Source organism: Poeciliopsis prolifica, unplaced genomic scaffold (assembly GCF_027474105.1).
Source record: "Poeciliopsis prolifica strain line A6 unplaced genomic scaffold, Auburn_PproV2 SCAFFOLD017, whole genome shotgun sequence".
Classification (NCBI taxonomy): Eukaryota; Metazoa; Chordata; class Actinopteri; order Cyprinodontiformes; family Poeciliidae; genus Poeciliopsis; species Poeciliopsis prolifica.
The window spans coordinates 4,655,330-4,680,201 of record NW_026562392.1 but is presented as its reverse complement, the minus strand read 5'-3'; the positions used below and the strand labels follow the sequence as shown (position 1 = coordinate 4,680,201).

General features: G+C 41.6%; 1 protein-coding gene across 10 annotated transcripts in view; it reads right to left on the bottom strand.

Moving 5' to 3' along the window:
• The window catches only part of LOC129367485 (plectin-like), a 114,062-nt gene extending 90,475 nt beyond the window's left edge, over positions 1-23,587 (bottom strand). For 7 of the 10 annotated variants that reach the window (XM_055041952.1, XM_055041954.1, XM_055041957.1 and 4 more), the window contains exons 1-2: positions 22,958-23,587; positions 21,123-21,315 (exon numbers count right to left, since the gene is read on the bottom strand). In XM_055041952.1, the coding sequence (XP_054897927.1) occupies positions 21,123-21,312 (190 nt within the window). In that variant the 5' untranslated portion in view covers positions 21,313-21,315; positions 22,958-23,587. Of the gene's footprint in view, positions 1-12,643; positions 12,886-21,122; positions 21,316-22,957 lie in introns of those variants that run through there. The other 3 variants (XM_055041963.1, XM_055041965.1, XM_055041978.1) reach the window with 2 other exon arrangements.
• Positions 23,588-24,872: the final 1,285 nt, after the last annotated feature.

Below are 24,872 nucleotides of genomic sequence, written 5' to 3'. Positions count from 1 at the left end.
GGGAAAGGAACCAAATTCATTCCAAGGTCAGCCTGTCCAGAGATCAGAGACATTGTACAAAAAAAAGAAAAAAAAAAAAAGAAGAGAGCTCCGGAGAATAAGTTTGAGAAGCTGGAAGAAAACTAAATCAGAGATGCTGAGTCACCTCGATGGAAGAAGAAAACCACTCACAGTATGTCACCACAAACATCTCACCCTTCACGCCTCGTCATACTTTTCTCAACTCCTCATCAGGTCCCAAATTTGAGTGTAGTGAAGGGCTTGGGCCTGAACCCTCAGAGTCATATAAAGTCACTTACAAAGTCAGCCTTCTGTCACCTGAAGAACATTTCTAGGACTAAACTCTAGAAATGGCTGGAGAAAAGTGTCCATGTGTGTTTCTGTTGCATTTATTACTGCACCAGTGTCTGCCTAAAAACACATCACCCAGTTCTAAAGTCCTTCTTCTTACGACCAAAACATCTGCTGTGGTAGCATCAACCTTCCAGAACCTCTCACGTCTTCTGGTTCTGGTTCTGCTCTGCATCCCCAGAACCAGAACCAAACACGGTCAAGCAGCGTTCAGCTTCTATGCACCACAAATCTGTAATAAACGTCCAGAAAACTGCACAACAGCTGAAACACTGAGTTCCTTTAAATCTAGACTTCAAGCCAATCTACTTAGAGTTGCCTTTGACTCATCACAACTGGAAAATTGATGAATATTTTTGACTAATGCTGATGATTATGATGGCGGTCATAACTGGTTGCTGCATCATGTGATAAACAAATAAACTTGACTTGATTAAAACCGGGTCATGAACTGGAAAATGATCAGAAACACAGCAATCGATTTAAAGTCCGAACCGCAAACTGATTAAATGTTGGGACGGAATTCGGTAAATTAAAAGGTGCATTTAGTTTTTAGATCCATACTTTTTAAATATAGCTATTTTAAGCCTTTGTTGTCCTTTCTTGTTTATTGATAATTTACTGCTCAGCATGAAACAACCAGAGACACGATTAGAGCGAAGTTAAAGGGCGCTTGCTCCCTCTGCTACATCCTCCTCTTCCTCCCAAAAAAATGCAAAATAAATAAATAAAAAAAATACCAGCTATTATTTATTTCAGCTTCATTCCCGCTGTCAGTATCTCTGCTTCCTGTTTTTCTCCACTCCCGCACTCTCAGTGCCTCGTCATCTGTTTTCTGTCTGTGCTCCGCGAGACGGGGGGTTTTCTGCCTGCGGCGCCACTCTGGCTGCTGACCCCAACGCTCTGCTCCCAGAAAAAGGTGATGAGACTCGTCCGGCGTGTGTGAGTGACTTATGTCGATTCCTGCCGAGATCCTTCAGCCTTCCTAGAATCGACACCGGTGACTCATTCTGCGTCTGCCCTCAGCTGCACACTGACTCCTAGTGGAAGTCACCTGAAACACACGCAGTCTGTTTCCACTGCAAGGGAATGTTTTGACCCCTGAACAGTCAGGAGGGCATTGGTGTCCTCATGGATAAACTGGCTGAAATTTATTAAACCTATTGATCATTAAGAAACTTTATCTGAGTGACGTTTAAAAAAAAAAGAAAAAAAAGTGGACCTTTTCTTAACCTATTAAATTTTTCTGTTCTCATTTCCAAAGAGAAGGCAGTCTAAATGCACACGTGTGAAATTCTTGGCCAATTTCCAGATGACAATTTTGACCCGCGAATTCCGATTTTAGCTCAGATGGCAATTATTCATCTTTAATAAGTACAATACAGTAGAATACAGGAGGAGTACGTTGTTTTTTTTTTTTCTGGCCTTTTCTCTTGCATGCAATATTTTCATTACTTACATTAGAAGTGATGTCACACAGTGTCATCACTTCTAAGTCAAGAGGTAAAGACATCACACCGGTCAAATCTGTGAAATCACTACGAGGAGCACAGCAAACGCTCCCTGAGAACAGCCGAGTGCAACACGGCAGAGTTCAGCTGTGTCAAAGTGTAGCTCTGCAGGAAACACAGAATTGCCAGTGATTTGAACTTTGCGATAAGAAAACAAACAGCAGCCGTTTCCCCGCACTACCCCTCCTCCCCCCGGGTGCTGTCGTTTGACCTCTGATCTCGGTAGAGAACAGAAACGCCCTTCGGAGACCCGGCGCAACAGCGTGGGAGGCCTTGTTTACTTTTGCACTAACTTGTCATCTCGGAAGCATTTTTCCGAGATGACACTACCCCTCACCCCCCACAACCACCTTCAAAGGCATCCTTACCATTTAGGGTAGTTTAAAAAAAAAACACATTTCTGTCATCGGCAAAAAAGCAAACAAGCTCCATTCATTCCTCTTCCTCATCGTCGGTGTCTCAGACCAAAACAGAATTATCGCTCCGCTAACAGAGAAGAATGTAACAAGTTACTCCTTGTGGCCAATCCGCTGTCCCATGTGAAAACCCAGCATGCAATGTCATAACAGTGTAGCCGTCAGCTGTGTGGGGTGACCTGCCGGGGCATTCCTGGCCCGCATGGAGGCCGTCGTGCCGAGCGGCTCCAGTTGCTCCAAATACCAGTGGCCTGCAATAAACTCATAGCCGTTCTGTGTTTGGGAAGCGACGGGACCGACGGAGACGTGCTGGTCAGCCTCCTCACCCACACGTCGTCACCGACTTCTCAGGTCATGTGTTGAGGAAATCACCCAGAGGCCCAGTTGGCAATAAAGCTTCCCAGGTGGAATCTGGGCAAGAGTGAGTGTGCGTAAAATTTCAGGGTCTACATAAAAAGCTCCCGTCTTTGAACAACAATGCGCTCCTTTTGAAGTGGAAACAGAGACTTCTAATTATTCCCGCTGCCGTGAAACAGATGACGCCCATTTGGAGATGAGGAGAGAAATATTAAACTTTTTTTTTTTACTTTGACCGGCCGGTCGCAAGCTTCAATAATAAAGCTTTTTTTTTTTTTTTAACGATCACTGAACGTGCCAGAAAACTACCGGGTCTTTGCTAAAAACAACACTCTGTGGTTTTAGTAGTTCCTGCTGTTAGACTCGAGGTTTGCTACTTTCAGCATGCATGCATGCATGCATGCATGCATGCATGCATGGATGGATGGATGGATGGATGGATGGATGGATGGATGGATGGATGGATGGATGGATGGATGGATGGATGGATGGATGGATGGATGGATGGATGGATGGATGGATGGATGGATGGATGGATGGATGGATGGATGGATGGATGGATGGATGGATGGATAGCAATGTTCACTTTACTCCAACACATACCTATAGATCATAAAGGCATAGAAACCGATCATTTTAAGTGCTCTCCTATTTGTTTTATTTTTGTTTTTAAATCACAACTGGCTTTTCCTTGACAAAATTTATGATGCCAAACAGTTGAGATTGATCAAACATTTTCTTCCTCCTGATTAGTAAAAACTTGACATCAATCAGAAACTCTCATCTGAGCTTACTGCTGGAAAACTACGTCTTCTGTGTGAGAGCAGGTGTTTTCCCACCAAGAAACCCAGATTACATGTTTGTTACTAGTTTTACTAGCATGTTGTTGGAAATATGTACATCCAGACAGGTTTTTCTACAGCCACGCACAGTAAGTACACGTCTCCTTCGTCATGCGGACCAATTACGTTGGTATGAGGGGCCAGGAAACAAAGTGGAGGGATTCGCTGGCTTGTTTCGGAGGTGGAGCTTTTTAACTCGACCTGTCCATGTTTAGTGGTGTGTTGGAGCAGCACCACACACACAGACTCTTGTGCACGCATGCAGTAAACCCTCCTGCTTCTCTTAAGGATGCTTCTTGTTTTCCCCTGTAACTTTTTCACAGCCCAGCCACAGACAGCCCTTGGAGCAACAAACCCAGACTAATAACGACCTGAATACAGTGTCACGGCCCCGCCCCGCGCACAAAGCGAAGACACAAAGAGTCTTTGTATCAGACAAAACACAGGTGTTGGGAGCCTAAATAGTTTCCACACAAATGTGTTTTCCCACCCGCCTTTTGTTTTTCCTCCGAGAAAAAACCGGGAAGCCGTGTGCTACAGCTCTTGTGAAAATCAGGGAGAAGCCGGAGTGGAAAACCACCGGGTTTCTCGCTCACGTCAAAGCTGGGAGCCCGGCCTGACGACAGCATGACAGCTGCCACTCCGCTGAGGCTGCTGGTTGGGATGCGCGCTGCGCGTCACGTGAGGGCGAACTCCATGTCAGATTTCACAAAACGCAAACATTGTCATCTACAAAATCGCCGGGAGTGACTGGAACGGCTCGACTCAGCAAATGTTCAGGCAGAGCGAAGGCTTGAAGGCTCAGCCTAAATACACAACAAATGAATTCATCAGCATTACTTTGTAAAGACGAATGAAACATGAACTTTCTATGAAACCCTTGCATGTGAGAGGAAAACATAAGAATCTGGGTGTACAGAAATACAAGCTAAAACAACCAATGGAACCAAATTGGTTTTAAAAAAAAAACTACATAAGAATCAATCAGTGGATAGTAGGTATGTTCTAATCTTCTCTGTTTTTTATTGAGTTTTAAACTCATTTTTCTTATTGTCAATTAGACTTGAATTACTTTCATGAAGTTTATGTAACAAATTTTTGGTGCAAATCTTTCAGAATACAATGAAACATAATATCCTTTCAAAGTACGATGAACTATATTGATTCAGCAGAGTGTTGCAACACTACAAAGATGTTTTTTTCTTGTTATTTTTTCATTTATATACAAGAAACTAAAGTCTAAAGAGAGAGATCTTCTTTCATGAAATTCGTCTATCTAAAGCAACACGTCAATATCAAAGTGTAAATAACTGAAGTGAACAAGTTGATTCACTGAGAAAGCTTCCAGGAACGATATTTACAGAAAGTCCTCCATATATGCTCGATCCGAGAAACAACTAAAACTGCATCAACACGACGCGGCAAAGTAGCAAACATTTCCAGCACACACAACTCTGGCTTTGTCTCGGCATCGGTCCCTTAAAGATACAGTGTCTCAAATGGTTTTCAGCACCTGCCGTGTTTTTCTCTGACTGAGCTGACGATGAAACAGAAATCACACCAAAGTGTTGCTGTTAGCTCGTTCTCTTGGCACTCAAGTGTGACACGTTCACTGAGTGGATAAAGATTGGATTTCCGAGTTTCAGAGCAGTTCAAGCTGGAAGCAAAAGGAGAACAAAATGCCTCAGTGTTGTTAATCTCGCACGTCCAAGTTTGTCCACACCGTTACGCCGTTAGTATTCACGAGTGTAAATTAAAATGATGCGCGCATGGAAATATTCTGTCGCTGCAGCGCAACGCACCTCTGGATCAAACGTCGTCCGGTCTGCACTGTTTTGCTATTTTTACGGCATCCGTCTCTCTCGCATGCCAACAGGCATAAACACCAGAACATCGGGCGTCTAAAGACTGAGGAGCCTCTGTTCTGCAAAATCATTAGCTGTCTGACACAAAGGTCAACAGATTGGCTGAAGATTGCAGCGCTGCTTCTTTCTCTCCCTTAAAAGGGCCTGAAGGAATCCCGGCATCTTCGTACTGACGACATCCTGCCCGGGCGTGACCTCCGCCCTCAGCTGTGTGTCAACATTGATCTGTTCCAGGCTGAAAGGGGAGGCGTGGGTGAAAATGAAAAGAAAAAAAAAACTAAACTAAGTAAAATAAAGTAAATCAAAATGTTTTTTTGTTTTTTTTTCCTTTCCTTCTTTATCAGCTGTCCCAGCGCAACAATGCTCTTCCCAGCTGATTTATCGAGCTATGCCCGACAGGCACCGACTGCTGCGCTTTATCTTAATTCATATTTGACAGAAACACGGCCGCTGGAAAGTTCCATTTCCAAGGCTGTTCGCGTCTAGTTTGCATTAAAAGGTACCAGAGAGTAGTTAAAAACTTTTTCAAAAATTGACCTCGTTTGGACTGCAGATGAGAGAAAACGCTACCAAAAATCCCATGTGCACTGCAAGAAACACAAAGTCTGGCCAAATGGTTATGGACTAGCTATACATATATTAATACAATAAAAACTAAACAAAACTAGCTTATAGGTAACTTTCCAGCAATATATATGAGCTTGGTTTTAGTCAATAATTCCTTAATATTGATGAAAAAGTACCAATTCCTTATGAGAAACGTATGAATTTGGCCAAATAGGAAAGTCAAACTTTATGAATCTGTTATGAATCTGTTAGTTTGTTATATGAAATCAAGACAGATGGAAATAGTGGAGTTACAGTGGACAAAAAAATAAAATAAAGTAAAATAATGAATGAATGACTGAATGATGGACACATTTTGGGGATTGCGTCTTGTTTGTGGATTTAAATAACCTAAGAAACATCTGGTAATATCCATGTAAGTTGAATTTCCTATAAAGTCAAATGCCACGTTTGTGATAAAGTACTGACTCTACATAACCAGCTGAAGTCATTAAACTGCCTTAAATCTGCCAACTCATTCTAAAAGTCGAACCTGACAAACAGCTTTCGTCCGCTGTCAACTGCACTGCAGCTGCGGAGATGAATCAAACCCGACAGGTTGGTGCGAGTCCAAAAACCGGACAGGCTGAGATAATCGCTTTCTATGCTGTAAAACATCAAAACAAATGGAAATAAAGCAACAACCTGACAAGCAGAAAGTCACCACTTCACTTATGAATAAATGCTGCACAATAGCTGGGTTTTGTAGTCCAGTGGCATGTGTCAGTTCAAAACCGTCACAGACTGATGCGAACACTGAGGAAAGTTAAAAAAAACATTTGAAAAAAACCGAGGCGTGTATGTTATTCAGATTATTTACAGAGAAGTGAAAGGTTGGTTAAAATCTCATTGCAGGACAAGTCAGCTCAATAAAGGCCAGATCTGAGCCATTATTAGAAGAAAAGTCGGTTTGCAAAGTGAAAACATGTTTTAGTCGTTTGACTCAAAGAGAAGCCAAAAACAGGAGAACTAATACAAATGGAGGTAGATAAAAACGTCATACATAACATAGCATAATTCCTCAGTAAAGTGCTCTTCTGGTGAAATATGGTTAGGCCTGACAACTCTTCCCAGTCTCTGGCAATCAACCAGCCCAAGACTATGAATACATGGAAAAGACCAAGAAAGAAGAAAATATTAATGATTCAGAAAACATTTTCTTACAGTTTTACTGTCCCAGCAGCAGCAGAAGAACTGGAGGAAAAGCATCAGGTTCAGATGGGACACAGGTCAGATTGCTTTTATTCTGAAAACAAGTCTGTTCTTTTTTTTCCAGCTTTTAAACAAGAGTAAATAAGAGTTTTCTTATTCTTCCCCTTAGCAAAAACAGCTGGCAAGGCGCTGCCCTTAAGGTTTGTTTGCATTGGTCAGTTTGTTTACATCATACGGCATCCCATGAGTTCAGCCAATGTGTCAGATTTCCATTGTTCTGTCACTTACAGCATTGTTTCAAAATCCTATGTGAGTTTTTGCCTTATTATAAGAACTTTAGGTAAAATATGCAATGAAAAAAAGGTCATAAATCCACACAAAAACCCAACTATTTAGAGCTACTTTTGCACCATAAAAAAAAAAATTACACATCAACATGACGGCATTTGGAAAAAGTGCGTGTTCCAATTGATCATGTTTTGTGTTTTTGTGACGTAACTCACTTTGAACTGCCTTGCTGCTGAAATGTGCAACACAACTTGACTGACTGAAAGATAACACACAGCATGTCAGGTAGCATGTTCCTAATTTCAGAATGTTTCCACATATTCAGAAAATATTTCTTATTTGTATTAGTAAAAATAACCTCTCTATAGATAAGAATAAACTAATAAGGTACATGTGGATCATTGAGGTTAGAAATGTTTGCTTTTATATGTATATAAATACACACACACAATGTTTCTACTTTCTCTTAGCTTTGAAAGTGTGAAAAACTACTTTCTGAACAACTTTGCAGCCCATGTTTCCATAGTAAATCAAATGTAAAAATGTTTTACAACTGAAGCAGAGTAAACAACATTTACAAAGAGAAAATTGTCTCTATAAGCTACAGAGATAAGTCAAAATTATATTCTATGACGAAATCAAATTATTCATCCTTCAAAAGAGTCTGATTTCTTTACCCAAGAACATTCTGGAAACTTCATATCTCATAGCTAAACTGAACATGACTGCAGCTATATTTAGACAGACTATGGAGGTTAGCTGTGGCTGTGCCCTATCAAAAGCCCCCACCGCCACTGTGATCGGGGCAATTCCCGGCTAAAGAAGCCCAGTAACATCAGCATCAGCTGCCGGGACAAATTGAGTCGGGAGGACAACGGGATGACAGCCAAGCCTTGACCGTCCAGCCGTCTACAATTCGGAGAAGGCAATGAGACAGCGGTGAGTAATCTTAGACAAGACTGACTGATCAACTATAACTGGACCCCAATTCATTTGGAAAGCATTTGTGATGTCAAATCAAGTCGGATTTCCAGTAATAATTGGATTGTGTTCTTGAAAGGTGGCTGCTGATAACTGATGGTCTGATCTAAAAAGTCGTTTTAGACACATAAACCGTTGACTATTCAATGAACTCCAGGGACAGCTGGAGCTCAGTGCCTTGCCACTGAGGACCAGAAGCATGAAATTCACTTATCAAGACGCCAAACGAAAGAGCAAAAACAGAACAAGGCCTGGAAAGACTGCAGACACACATGACTTCAATTCAGCAGAGATAATATTGTCCTAAGTGGTTGTTGTGCGGGAGCTAGAAAGTAACTGTTAACTGAAACAATGCCAGCTGGGGTTTCAATGTGACAAATGGAAATCAAAAAGGTTTGACACGATTTCATATCCAGCATGTTCCTACGCAGGAGCAAGTTTTGCTGCAACAACAAATCATTTGATTTCTTTACCAGATTTGTGCATTATAGAAACTGCAGCTTTTGCAGAACAGGTCATGAACACCTGTGAGTCAACATCTCTGAATCCAAAAAGTTGGATTTATATTTAGATGCCAGACTGGATCATTCTAACACGCAAATGTGCTTTTGACTATTTTTTCCGTCAAAGTGCTAGGTGTGTGTTTTGGAGATGTTGCCATGTTGGAAGGCGACTCTTTGCCCAAGTATTATGCTCTTCACAGCCTGTCGCAAAGTTTGCCCAGTATTTAGAAGATGGTGCTTACCGTCACCATGTATCACTGCAAGGCTATGATCAGATGTTTAGAGTTGGAATATATAATAGTACTCATAGTATTTTTCCATCAGGCCTAAAATTTGGTTAAGTCTGACGAAGATTCTTTATTCCTGGCTCAAATGGGTGAACTGCATGATTAGTAGTTGTCCCACAGACTCAGATTCTTCCACCTTAGCTGCAGATCTCTGCAGCTTCTCCGATTAATGAGCTCATCACTCAGCCTGTCAGAGGACGGTCAGTGGGCGGCCATGTTCTGGTAGGACTGCACTTATCCCACACTCTTTGCATTTTGGGATAATGAACTAGCCAGCACTGCACTGAAGGTGTAAAGTTTGGGGTACAGTCAGTGAACTACACAGTTCATTATTCGAGGATTTTTCTGTTCAATGTACCTTCAGATTCTTACCATTTGCTAATATTGACAAAGAACCCAATCAAGAACATTTTCTTTTCCTCGCCGCTGATTGGCTGTACCCCCCATATGAATAGATCAGGAAGACTACAGATGTTAGCTTTCACAGTAGTGCTAAGACGGTTTCCAATGAGTGTATCCATGAATATTAAGATCTATTTGTTGTTTTAACTATTAAAATAGGCTGTTATAAGCATTTTTAGAGGGCAGCTCAAGAATTTGCAGACTTTAGATATTGGGGTGTGGTCATGGTCCCTAACCACAACGAATACCAGGGATCCACTGTATGGCTTAACCACTCCAACTTTTCACAGAAGTGTTATTGCTGACCTGTCAGTTGTGTTGCTTGGTCCTCATGGTGCTGCTAGTCAACAATAAACCTCTGAGAATTTCGCAGAGCAGCTGCAAATGATATCAAAACCTTTTCTGAGTGATACAAAGTCACACTGGATTTTCTAGATCTGTACTTGTAAGACATTTTGAAAGTGAGTTTTTTTTGTCTTCTTCTTTTGCCTCCTCTTCTGATACTTTGTGTTGATTTATCATGTAAAATTCCAACAAAATACATCTAAGGCATGGTTGTACCGCAACACAGTTTGTGGAAATTTTTTCTTAAAGGCGCATGAATTTTTCCGCAGGCGGACGTAGTTACCCTCTCCTCGATACAAAAGTGAGTTAGAAAGCCTTTTTACCAGCAGCATGGGACAAAGTTTACTGCTCGGAGTTGAAAGAAAGTACATTAAATACCATTTATCATTTTACTATGAAAACACGGAGCCCACACACTCGGTGTCGTCAGACAAAGAGAGGGAGGAAAATCTCTCCTGCAGCGGTTCTGCCGTGGGATTTAATGGGAAACATACAAACACAAATATGTGAGGATTAGTCTGCAACAAAGCATACACTCACAGCACGAGCGGGCACACGCACACACAAACCCACACACCTGTCAGATGCGGCGAGAGGGACTTGTGAATTACATAGTCAAATCAGCTCTTTGCATGGTAGCATGGAGAAGATAGCGAGAAGCAACTTTCTAACAACCAGTATAGGTTTTACATGATATCGGCTCGGAGTTGTAAGCAGCGGACAGTTGAGTCATCCGAAGGTTTAAACATTAAGCAGTTAGATAAAACGTTTTGCGTTGAAGCACCTCGGTTTTTAGATTGGGGGCGGGGGAAATCTTCTCAAACGTTCGAAATTAAGCATGACAACGTGTCAGGCGTAAATGAGAGCGGTTCAACTTCATCTGATTTGAAGATGGAGTTTGCAGAACAGGCGTAATTTGTAGCGCCACGCAAAAGTATTTATAACCCTTCGGTTTTTTTGCACGGCACATTACATAGAGCCACAGTGTTCGATTTATTTTGTTGGGATTGTATGTAATAAACCAAAAGCAAGTGGTGATATTTGGTATGCCTCTTCCTCATCCTTGTGGGGTCACTGGGCGAGACCCAGGGATAGTTTATACGAACATGTCAGAGCGGCCCGGTCCAGAGCAAACTCAACTGAGTCCCTGTTGCCACGGTTTGTAAACTGCTGCTCACAGATGCTCTTTAAATTGAAAATCACGTACAATTTCCCTACAGCAATTCAGCACTACTTCAAATTGGCCTCGTCCAATAAAATCCCAATAGAATAATTTGGCGTTTGTTGAGATGTGCCAAAATGTGAAAAAGTTGCCTTTTGCAAGTCAAAGCAGCCATTCCGGACACGCTGATAGCACGGCCTTGAAAACCCATTATTTTGCACATTTACGTGTCACAAATGAACACCGACAAACGTTGTTCCTTGACAACAGCCACATACGAATGAAACATACTCTGAATAGAGAGAGGAGATGAGACATGGCAGGTACGAGGCCACTCTCCAACTGGCTGTGTCATCTGTGTGTCTTAATAAGGAGAGGTGGACCACTGCGGCGCACAGACACCATCAAAACAGGGAACACGGAGGAACATGGAACATAAACACCTGCCACAAAGACAGCTCCTGCTTCTCGTTATCGTCTAGTAGCAAAAAGAGAAACTTCAACATTACAAATCCCACTGGTTGAGTCACACCGGCCAGCATTTTGCAGACAATACGCCACACAGTCACAGGTAAAATCTTTTAAAAGCAGGATGGGAAGGAGAAAATCTGGCCCAGTCCTTGAAAGAAGCTTTTTCTTCTTTTAAATATTTGAATACACAGCAGGGGGGGGGGGACACTTGGGCAAAAGAGAAAGTGAAGAACCGCTAACATTCGAGGGAAAGATAGGCAGCTATTGGCTCTAGAATAAAAGATGACGCTCGCATCATCGCAAAAGAAGAAAGTGAAAAAAGGAAAGATGAGCCATGTGTGGCGGTAGATTCCCACTAATTCATCTTCATCTCCTCCTGGTTTACTTTCTAGTTTTTTCTTGTTTTATTTGCTGAAGTGCATGAGGATTTCCATAAAAAGCAAACTATGTAAAGTAATTCAGTGAAGCAACGCCCAGCAGCTAACTTTGGTATAAAACAGGGCTTAAAACTGAAGGCGAAAAGCAAAAAACCCCGCCTGCGGGGGAATTAATGAATTTCCCTGTCGCTCAGCAGCACCTGTTAATGTCCTCGCCGCATCGATGGCGCTCAGACATCAACTAAGCTCCCCGCTCCCCACCCCCCCAATCCTCCTCCACTGCCGAGGTCAGAGGTCAGCACACTGAGCTGGCCGTTACATTCGCACTTCAAAGCGAGGCACTCCCGCAAACCCACTAGACTTCGGCAATGATGGGCGCGAGAGTGGAAGAGTGACAGCAAACATGTGCGACGATCAATAAAACACTCAGCAGCAAAGAGATGCAGCATGCGTGACTGCTGCTTTGTTCCACACACACACATGCGCGCGCGCACACACACACACACACACACACACCCCTTCTCACACACACAATAGTGTGAGAAAGGTGTGTCTGCGGTCGCATGTTTGCACCTGTGTGGAGTCCGAAACACCAAAAATAGACAGATGAATTTGACCCCCCCGCCTTCCCAGAACGACAACAAATGCTAAGACATCCTTTCCATCTTCCACATGGCTTCATGCTCTAGCTGTCATCACTCTGATAGAAGTGCCAATAGGCTCCCACCTTTGTATTTCTCTCTGACATTTTCATAAGCTTGAATGAAGTCCTGCTCCTCAGCGTTGGGAGGCAGGTAGGCAGGTTCGTACATAGCCATCGAGCCGTTTACACCTCCGCCTTCTTCTTCTTCTTCTTCTCCTTCTCCTCCTCCTCTATCCTTCCTCTAGTTTGTGTGTGTGTGTGTGTTTTAAAATGGAGTGTGAGACAGCCCGTGCTGTCCTTTTGCCTGCTCTCTCAGCTGAGTGAAATCTCCACGGCTCCCAACTTCACTCAGCAGCCCAACGCCACTCCCCCCTAAACGCAACCCCTCACTGTGGCCCCACCCTTCTGACTCTTCTACACCCTCCCGTGGTGTAGAGGAGTCAGAAGTACGAATAGAAATGTGAAGCCCCACCTTTTAAAGATACACACGCAGGCGGCTCAGTCACACTCACACACACTGCAGCAGAGGAAATGAGACAGCAGCAGAACGCTGTCCAATGAAACTCCGGCTGTGTAAATTTAGATTAGATTAGACAGAAGATCCAAAGTCTCAAATTTATGTGAAAACTATATAAAAATGACAATAATAATAACATTATTAATTACAACAAGAATGAAAAAAGTTGACTAAATGTCTAAAAGCACTTTGAACTGCCTTGTTGCTGAAATGGACATACAAATAAGCTTGACCTGATTTGACTTTGAATTCCTACTGAAACAAAGTTACATTGGACATGCAGAGCGCCCCCTTTAAAAACAGAACTGCATACCGAATGGACCTGAATCGTTTCACTACCTCACAAGCATCGACAGACTTCTTTGTCTCAGTTCTTGGGGGTACAACCAATCAGTGCCAAGGAAAACAAATAGAGCTCCTCTATTGGCTGCTCCAGTCAGTTGGCATTGAGCCAAGGTAATTCAGCCTCCAAATTTATTTAATCAAATTTTTTAGACATGGTCTACAAAGTAAATCCACAAATAAGAAGATTTCCACCAAATAAGTAACATTCCTCAAAGAAAAATGTCAATAGGTGAACGTGTGAATAACGAATCACAAATAAATGGGTGTCTACTGTAGACATCAATCTGAGAGTAGGCTAGATTACATTAGCTGGATTTTTGAGAAATGCAGTGGTGCCCAAAGATTTTCTGGGCCGCTCTATGGATTACAATAAAATCCCCCCCGAAAAAGAAAAAAAAAACACACAAAAAAAAAACAACTGGGCACACACATCATTCAACCAGACATTAACATATTTTGTTTTCAAACTCCACTTAAGTTTACAACACACTTCAGGTTGCAACAAAACACAAACCATCTGTACATTGAAACACTTTTTTTTTATCCACAAAGCTGATTCACAATCCATTTAAATCCTGAAAGCTCCAAAGCAATACAAAACGGAACAAGTTCCTATACATCTTAATACTCACTATTACTGTAAAGAATTTAAGAAATTTCTGCATCCTGTTTTTTAGCTTTCATGTCAGCTAGTTTCCCGCTGATCTATTATGGTACCTCCATTTAGATTAGCAGGTAGAAAATGTTTTGGTCACCTTGTACATATACACTAGATTATGGCACTAAGATTTCAGGTCTACCCAGAAAAAAAAAAAAAAACATAAAAAATTTATTTTGTACATATTAACAACTCCGATACATTCTTGTAAAAACATACTTATTAAGGATTTTTTTCCCACCAAATTCTGGTAGTTATGACAATGGACCCAAATAGTAAAATGTGATAATATGTAAAAATTGGTCTGAAAGAGCTACAAAATACAGTTAACGCTTTGGAGCTATCCCGTAAAACGCTTTCTAATTATTGTAAAAATGTTGTTTAAGGACCAGAAGATTTGAGTTCTGGATTCTAAAGTAACTTATAAGAGCAATTCTATTTTATTTCAGGCCTCAGGCGTCGGAGAACATCCTTCCTGCCGCTGGGTTCCTGCCTGAGTCGTCTTTCTGAAAAGAAAATCTGGTGCCCGCTTTACCTTTAACAGATACGGGCCTTGACACCCACCACAGAGATCAAGGCTTTGGGGTAACCACTGAATATTTAGTACGGGGTTCAACCTGTCAAGTCAGTAAAAGAATAAAAACAAAGTCACAGTTGGAAAAAAAAACAAACAAACAAAAAAACACGTTCGCTCCAAACAAGATGCTGAATTAATACCAGCAGCATTAGATATGCATAAGAACATGATGTCTGCAAACAGCAAATCGTCTGAGCTAACAGAGATATCCAGCGATGTCTTGTTAGGGGATTTTCTTGATGTTCTTGGCACAACAGAAGAGATCTGATGTAGGAAAAGGAAAGTCTCTGCGAAGCGTCACTATCAGTCATTTCTTTGGCCGAGGCCAAAATGACATCAGTCAGGAGACCTTCCTGACAGGAAACACGATAAGTACTCTCTAAACTCCCCGTTGTTAGTGCTGCTGCCTCTCTGTTTTCCAACTAAATCCGAAGGGGAAGTTCTCCACCGCATACACACGGGTTTGTCATTTTCTGCAGCATTTTTAGACTTTGCAGACCTTCACCGTGTTGTTTATATTACACAATTAAAGGGCATGCGATTCCAGACTGCACTTACCGTTTAAATTTGTTTGCTGCTACAGTTTCAAAACCACAAACTCCGTATCGTTCAGTTCATCTGAACCCAAAACCTTATAATCATTTCTCACAGGAAAGCGTTGGCAACCACAATGTAAACTTGTTGGCCACGCAACGACGGTCAGTTGGCTGGCAGGACTCCCGGAAACATTTCTCTAGCAAGAGCGACACCTTTAATTGTTGGGGAAATATTTAAATGAGCAAAAACACAGACAGTTATTAATACATTGCATAAATAATCTGCCGCAAAGTATCATTTAGTTGGGGGCACCCTGTAAAAATATAAGAACAAAACAAACAAAAGTACCACCACACCACTTATTACTCTTATTAAAGGTAACACCATTTTAGAAGTGAATTTGGACAACTATGCTATAAAGCAGCAGACTGCAGGCTAGCTATCTGAGCCAAAAGCTGAACTAACTAACTAATTAACGAGCTTGATAGACTCCCAAATAAGGATGCGGTGATAGGAAAATTTGGTCTGATATCAATAATGGATCTTAGTATTGCTAATCTGCAATAATATATATATTTTACTACCGCTTTACTATCTTAGGGGATGGAAACGATCAGAAATAGATGGTATTATGATGAAAAATAAATCTTGATTGTTTATTTCAGCCCAGTTTTATTCATCGGATCGATACCGACAAATTATAAAATACTGATACTGATATTAGTGCTGATATATCATAATGTGTCGTGTTTTGAACATTAAGCAACTTTAATTGAAACCCACTACTGAGTAAAAAAAAAAAAAGAGCAATTACACTTTAACATGCAAAGGGATATTCACTGCCTTTCTGTGTTAAATAAATCAGCCGTCACATGTCTGACATTTTTGTTTCGCATCTCTATGTCGGTACCGTGACACTGCAAAACTGGTATTTGACCAGAGGTTATCGCAGCATGATCCCATGCCTGTCCACACGAAGGACGCCAAAGGCAAAGTTACCATGTTCACTGTGTGACATCAATCTAGCAGCTGTCCTAAATAGTGAGAGTCAACTGCGCGGAGTAAACCTTTAACACATCACATGCTGTAAACAGTCCCTGGCACAGGCTCCTACAAGATCACTTTCAATTTGAAGACACTTAACAGTTTTGCAAGCCTTATAAAACCAGCTTCCTATGATGTTACATGAAGCCAATCCCAGCCTGAGGCTGGTTTGTTTAGCTGAATTGAAACTCTACGATCTGTGAAGCTGGCTGAAAGGGTTTAAAGTTCAGTAAAGTTGCAAAGAAGAGGAAGAGTGTTTTGCTTTCCACATCGCTCTTTCGACAATACCCAACAGGTGCGGGCATGGTCGCGAGTGGCACATGTGTACATTCTTTAAGGCACACACCCAAGCTTTGTCGTTTGACGATCTGACACGGAGTTTGCGTCTCCCAATGCAGCATACAGTCTGAAAGTGCTACCTCTGGTTAGACAAGTATTTAATGACGGCATTCCAGCCGCATTTGTAAATGTTACTTAGAGAGGGCCTTAAGGAAGGCGCTGGAAACAAGAAAACCAGGACACATTTCTGGGTAAACAGTTAGTTAAGGTTTAAAATAGCTTACATTTAGCAGAGAGGATTTACAAAACTTCTAAAAATGCATAGTAGACTGCATTATCTGTTTCTCCAAATGGAAAACTGCATTTTTAAAAGATTTCTTTCTTTCCAAGTTGTTCCTTTTAAACAGTCTTTTAAATGTGTATATAGTTTACCTCTGGAGTACCTTCCGTGTTCAACATTTTGCAACGTGGAGATTATTCACCGACTCTGGTCACAGTCCCCACGGGTTCCCTGTAAACTCTGATCCCAATTTCCCTGTTGTTTCCTTCAGCCATGTCTCCTTTTGTTAGGTAATCTACTTGGCCAGACTCACGAAACAAGGACAGCCGACCGACTGATAGTTCGGTTTTAGTCGAGGAACGAATGTCCTGCTCTATCCCAGCTTACCGTCAGGCGCCTTTTAATAAACTAAAGTGGTTTATGCAGTTTTGATGTTCTTCAAACACATTACGTAAGTCGTATGGGTGATTGAAAACCCTAAGAACATTCACTGTAAGTCCAGCTGATAGATTACATTTTTTTAAACAACTTGAAGTATCTAAAAACTACAGCTGTACAAATGTCAAGTTTTCAGATTGATCGCCTCCAAACCAAGCCGTGATCTATCCTCTGACTTTTCTCAACACCACTGCTGTCACATCTATAAAAAGTGTTTGAATGGTGCAATCGGGTGGTAATATTTTCCCATGGACAGCCAAAGAAGGCGTGGAAGACCACAGCGAACACAGGCCTGGCTCCCCCTTCTGGATAACCCAAACAAAAACTGCCGCTGATCCTACAATCCGTCCAGATTCACCACACTGTGCCGTGACTCATTTCCAGAAGGCAAAACTTACAAGTGTCAGCATTCCATTTTCCAATTTCCTCTCTTTCTTTTTTGAGAAAGCTACAAAAGAGACAAGTCTGTTAAACTGAAGCAATAAAGCCGGTCAGTCTGAAAGGCTTCCCCAAGACGGCATGCAACCCATTGTCTGCTGAAATACAGCAGAGCTCAGACACAAGCGGCTCACTGTGCAGTGAGTGCTATTTGAGAACAGGATGGAAAATGTGACATATTTTCCAGACGCAGTGATGGTTTTTCAGAATGAATGCTGCCGGCCGACCTGCCTCTTCTAGCATGAATCGCCACCTGCTGGACAAACATGTAAACTGCTTCTTGAGAAAAGTCCATAAGCCAAATTGGCTCATATCAGCAGAAAGGCAGATTTTTGTTCTTTTAAAAAAAAAACAACAATATGCTTTATTATGAAGGCTGCTTGTAGTGATGATTTTCAAAAGTATTGATCCCCCCTTTCTTAAATATATAGCAAGCTTCAATTTGTTTTATTTAGATTTTATGCAATAAGTGAGCAAAGCAGTGCATAATTATTCGTTGTACGGACTGTGGCTTTCAAATGGTATATTGTATTCATCTTCCTTTTAATTTGATTTGAATGAAATCCAGTGTACCCAAATGCCTTAAGGCCCACCGTAGCTTTTTAACCCAAGTACATCGATGAGTCCCTCCAGTTCTTCAGAAATCTGCAAAATTCACACAAAATCAATAAATCCCGACATTTCTTTTTTTTATTTTACTGCAAATTTTTTCTCAAAATTACTCAAAAACACTGGGTTTAAGTGACTCCTGCCTCAGAGATACTTGATGTGAAGTTACGTAATAGTCTGCGATTGAGATGGCGATTAAAAGAAAGTCACATTTAACATCATATATTAGCACAAATATTGTACAAATATTTTTTTTTTGACAGAATCCACACATATAAGTGAACTAATGGCTGCTTTAAGAAGAAACTTAGTGGACCTTTGTGTAATTTGATCCCAGGGTAAATCCAGCTGTTCAGTGAAGGCCTCAAAGGTTTGGAAGAGAAATTTAAGGCAGGGAAAACAGCATCCCAAGCTTTGAACACCTCACAATACACGAGCTGTGAGATGTTCCATTTTGCAGTTTCACAGGAGCAACGTAGAGGACGCAGCAAAAACAGGAGAAGAAGAAGGTTCTCTGGTCAGATGAGGCAAAAATGTAACATTTTAAGCTTCACCAAACGGCAGACACTCAAGCGGGTGTCAGCGAACAGGAAATTTGAGTCAACTGATGTTTACAGACTCTCTCTGTCCAAACTGACAGACAGCTGAAAGTTTCTGCCTCTAGACGTGAAGAGCGTGGAAGCATTGCCTCGGAGGCGCTCAATACAAACGCACAACACACTTTCCCGAGTCTAACGCATAAAACTCAGTCATTTCACTTCACAGTCACGACGAATAAAAAGTGAGCAAAGGCTCGCGCTCTTCTTTCCTTCCCATCACACCCCAGAAAGATGTTTTGCAATTCGCTGCCTGACGTGCGGCACCCTGCGACATCGTACTGCTGAAATATTCAGGGCTCCGTTCATAAACATTGATTCATGCCAGCATATTGTAGGTGTGTGTGAGCGAGGGAGCGTCTGTGTGCGGCATTCTCCTAGGATCAGATCATCGCCTGTTGGTCGTGAATTATTGAGCAGCGCTGTGTGGAGATGTCTGCTGCCAGCCGCCTAGCAGCCAACACCCGAGCAGACACACCGCGAAGTCTGCTCCCAGAAAACACAATTCAATTACGCAGACATAACTTACATTGACAGACACATTGCATTATGGGTAGTAGCTCTGTAAGATTACGCCATGATGCTAAACTAGTTGGGTATCCTTCATAGATCCACTACAAAGCCTTGACAGTAAGCAACAACCTACGTCCTTTGGCTTCATGTAACCAAGTTATTGTTTTTTATTTTAGTTTAGTTTTTTAAATAAATAGTTAAGATGATGAATGAGAGTGTCATCAGAGCTGTACAAGTACTTGTGATTGTATGAAATTACAATTTGCTTTGGCAAAACAGACGGTGGTGGCAGCAACTAAAGACAAATTCTTACATTGCAGTGAAAAAGTATTTGCCCGCAGGGGGGTTTATTGATCTCTGCTTCTTTTTTTTTTTTTTTTTTTGTCTTTTACTTAATCATTTGCTTTCAGATGATAATTTTATGAACTAAGGGAAAGCACAATTCAAATCAATCAGAAATGCCTCCAAGGCCAAATTACTAATGGAAAAAAACAACTGCAGCTTTCTTTTCAGAATAATTATTTTCACTCTTATTTTATTTTAACCTAGATTTCCTCAGTAAAGTGTCCTGAAGGGATGGGGATGGAGGCTAAAGTCTTGAGCAGGACAACGGTCCAAAATATACAGCCAGAAATACAGTGGAATAATCACATGAAAGCATTTTAAAGCATCTTAAATGAGGCTCTCTCTGGCCAAGGAGTTTATAAATGGATGCAACACATCACAAATAATCCCAAATGCATTCATCTGTTCAACGTGCCAAAGTTAGACACGACGTGTTCCATTTAAGTTCGTTTGAATGTTTCGCTATGTCTACCTTCTTTTAGCCATTTTTGTTAAAGCACAAAATCACTGAAAAGGGTGTCAAACGAACATGGACATGAACATCTGTTCAAACCAAACAGTTCATAAATCGAGTATAAACCAAGTCAATTAATAAGTATGATTTTGCACTTTGGAATACAAAAAGACAACAAGTGTATCTATAAGAACAGATCCATTCGTTCTTTCTCCCATATTCTCGTGTCCCACAGTGGGAGAGACCATGAAAGATTTTCCTGGGTGTTCTGCATTTGAGTTATTGTGAAATATGAAATATGCAGGCAGGGAAGAACTCTTTTTCTTGTCTTTGCAGCCATGGCACCAAGAACAAGGACATAACCCTGAACTATGGCTATAGTCCATATAATCAGAGAAGAAAGGTCGCCGTTCTCAAAAATGATACCACCGCCATTTTCCCCAAAGGCGTTAACGTCTTTGGTACGCAGTTTTCAGGGTAAAATGTTTTTGACATCCTTTGCCATCTACTCAATATGAGCTCAGCGAGAAGCAAAATGTATGAAACTGCGAAGCCTTGACAGCAGAAGCAGTTTATTTATTTATTTGATCATTTTCAAATTATCCAGCGAAAAAAAGAAACGCTAAAGCCTTATCTGAATTTTATCTGTTTACTTAGCCTTTATATTTTTTCAACAAAGCTGAACAGCTGCTGGCTAACAAGCTCAAGTGATTTTTTTGCTCTGGTTTGATTATGGCTTGAATGAGGTACAGTGAGAAAATAATAAATTAGAAGGGATGAACAATAGAGTGAGCTCCGTGGAAAGGAATACAGTAGGCTAAAGAATGTGCTTTGTGTGCTACGACAAGACACAAGCCAGCTGACCAGCTGAAGTTTTCCATAAGCTAGTTGCTTATCTCTGGTGAGAACACATTTGTTTAACGGCCCTCCTACCTGCGATGCGAATTACAGCCCTGTCGGCTGGATCCAGGACCTCTCCCGAGGCCGACTTGGAGCGTTTGACCCTCTGGAGTTTGGACAGGTTCCAGGGCAGGGTGTCTCCAGGAGACGGGACGCTGCATGTCTCGTCACGGGTTTCCTCCAGCGGGGTTCGATCCCTGCGCCTGTCCTTTCGAGTTGCCATCACCTGCCGAATGAAAAGATCAGAGAGCAGAGAGTGAGACCCGCAGACATGCTGCCTGGGGGGGAAATTGTTGAATTTCCGGGGGTGTTTTGTTTTCACGTCATGCTATACACACTTACAGCTGTAAAATCAAGCTTTTGTATGTTTTCCAAAGGGTTCAAGAACTGCATCTAATTTAAGTTTTCACAGGTTTTTTTTTTTCTAAGTGTTTTGTGGCTAGAAAGTAAATGGGTTAACTGCAGACAAGAGCCAAAGACAGAAAGGAAAAGTGAGACATTACATTCCTGCTTCAGCCCCAGGCAATGTGTCATAAAGAAAGACGTTTACGCTTTGAAAGCATCATTACTTCCTCACTTCAAATTCCTCAAACAAGCCTCAAGCTAATTATTAATCCTCCAGCTGACTGCCAGGAACCAAGGTGGCAAAAAAAAGAGAAAAGATCCTACTGCACCCATCCAGGATCTACAGCATGCTTCAGGTAACCGCAGCTTTTAAATGTTTGACAGTAGTCGCAAAGCGGGGCAAGATAAAACACAAAACACATGATTGCGAGGTGCCATAAACTGCACCGGCGCACAGTGCAGCTTTATGGAATATTATCAGTCACATGTGAAGAGAGACTTCATGGCGATGAGATAACATCAGTTCGCTGACATGAACCCGCTCATGCAAAGACGAGGTGTTTCTAAGAAGCTTTTGTGAAGTCATGAGCTCAGCTCCTCTTCAGTTTTTTGATTTGTGCAGATGCTTCTGACTGCATGCAGAAGGCAGAGTGCCCTGCAGTCCAAAACCACCACATAAGGAAGAAACGCCTAAGTTTTCCAAAGTGCTCAGTCAGCTCAAAGTGAATGTTTCCTCAGTACCCATAAAGCCTGTGTACATTAGGAAGCGACCTATGCCTTCACGGTTCATGATGCAGTGATAGTGCTGTTTATTATCATGCAGTGCCATCACTTGTTCCAATCAAAGATTCCCACGTCCATTTAAGACCAAGTGTTGCTTCTGTTGTTGCCTGGGTTACACTCCTCATCTCATATGAGGTTTGAAAACTTTCTCCAATAATCTGCAGCAAACCCAGAACTGGATCAATGCATGATTAACCCAAAAACTGAGTTAACATTTAAACCAAGTCATGTTATTTTTGGCCCCAGTGGTTTTGTTCATTTTTTTATTTTTTTTTTTTTTTTTTGTGATTGCACATAATTCTTGTGCTAACTGAATGTTTATTTCTGACGTGTGCATATGGTTAGGATATGTGAATATGGTTTCTGTATCTGACTTAACAGCTAAAGTGTCGTGTTTTTTGGTTGTTGTTTCTTTTTTGTTGTTGTTGTTGTTTTTTTTTTTTTTTTTTTTTTTTTTGAAGACAAGAAGCACTGAGAGCCAGTCACGCTGCTGTTGGGACGTTCATCCCGGGATCAGGTGCCTATTTTTACCCGCTTTCTTGAGAAAGGTCCTGCTGGCCCGATGCGCATCCAACAACCCCTCCTCCCCCCAAACTGCAAATGTGCCTCTGCAATTTAAAAACACACGCTACACATCTGCTGAGTCTAATCCTTGAATAACAAGCTTTTAAAAAATAGTATATTTAAAAAAAAAAAAAAAAAAAAAAACGGGACCAAGTGAAAAATGGTCTCGCCCTTACCTTTTCCGCGGAGCTGGATGAGCGCGTGAAAAGCGAGTCAAACAGCCATAAACGTGCCGGTGCCGATCACTCCCGAGTCCGGCGCGCTGTCGCCCGAAACGAGCAGGACGTGTGGAGGCCGCCGCCCGTGACGGACAGCCCGCTGCATGTGTTTGCCGGTGTCAGGTGAAGCAGCCGCTCCTTTTAGGGAACGCAGCGCCGCTGCTGGTGGTGAGGGAGGAGGAGGAGAAGGAGGAGGCTGCAGGAACGAGTCCACAACCATCAGGGATGTTCCGCCTCCGCTTCGCTCAGACCGTCCTGGCCGGACAGCATCCCTCCCCTCAGCGCAGAGATGCTGCTGCACGCAGCGTCTCCGTTTGACTGCAGCAGAAAAACAACAGGAAGCAGACCTGCGTCCTTTTCTCCAAGGCGATCGATGCCGCTGTTTGGGGGGTTCGTGGAGGGGCGAGAAGACTGCGCGGCTCCACCAGCTGGGTCTGGTCGCTGCGGCGGAGAGCTGCACGACTCCCCTGCTCGATTAGTCCGCCTGGGAACTACCGGGAAGACGGAGCTTTTTTTTGCGTCTGCGTGGGAGACGCTCGGAAAACCAGGCGACGCTGAACCTGAGCCGAGAGGTCACGACTGGACTGAACCAGCCAATCAATGTGACACAGCAAAAAATCTCTAATGCGGATGTCAACAAAAATAGTAGAGTCAGCAAAGCATCTGTTTTTTGTTTTGTTTTTGGTTTTTTTTTTTTTTTTGCTTTCTTTTTTGTAGTAGGTGCATATATATGTATGGATGGTGCAGATATTACAAAGTTTTGCCATTTTCCTCCCCAGGTTATTCAGTTTACGGCTTTCAAACTCTGAAATTAAGCAAAAATACATAAATATCAGCAACAAACTACACAACTAGATTATTTATTGCAGGAGGTTGAAATGAAGGCATTTTTTTGAGGGGCGGGGGGACAGAATTAAGTGAACTAATGGCTGTTTTATGAAAACATATTTTGGTGAAGATTGACGTAAAAATTGTATATGGACTGTAAAGAGAATTTCTCATTTGAAATCTTGCTTATATAAGAATGATCTGGAACTGATACGCCACACTGCACGAATACAAGCTTCTTTCATAAATTTAAGATGGTTAATAATAATAATAATATTTAGTGTTTTATTTGTATAGCAGATTTTTAAACAAGTGCTGCAAAGTGCTCTACACACAAAAAATATCTTAAATTAAAAAAATCTTATGATGCAACCAAATGACAGGGAAATTAGTTAACAAACAAAGAAAATTACAACGTATCAAGGGTAATTATAGTTACACAAGTCTGAATTATCCTTGAGAAAACTTTTCATATCTTGAGGGTGCTACAGTTTTACGCCCAAGTTTTCTAAAAGCTTTATCGAGAATGTTGATTCCGTCGTACCGTTTAGGAAGCAGAATTCCACAAACTGGGAAGAGAGTGCCATTCTGCAAAAGGAAGTCCTGCACCAACACGGGCTGAAGCGTCATTAAAGGAGGAAGGAGCCATCGTGTCAAACGTTTCAGGGAAAAAGCCAATTCACAACCTTTGGCAAATTAGGTGGAATTATACAAGCAGCATATCAAAGTATAAACCAGGAAGTAAAATCGGACCACAACTGGGTATTCTAAGAGACAATGGTTGATGCAAAAATCAAAGAAAACAATGACGAGAAGCCTGTGGACGTATACACCTAAAATACGGAATACAATCGTACGAAACAATGTAAACGTCCCTCGATGAGAAAATACTGTTTTCAAATAAAAAGCGATTTAACATTAAATGTTCACTCATGTTTAACATCGGTGATGGAAAATGGACAACTGCACTCATTTGCATAAAGTAAATATTGAGTTTCAATTGTGTTATTTCTATTTTGTAAAAAAAATTGCAAAATGATCCCGA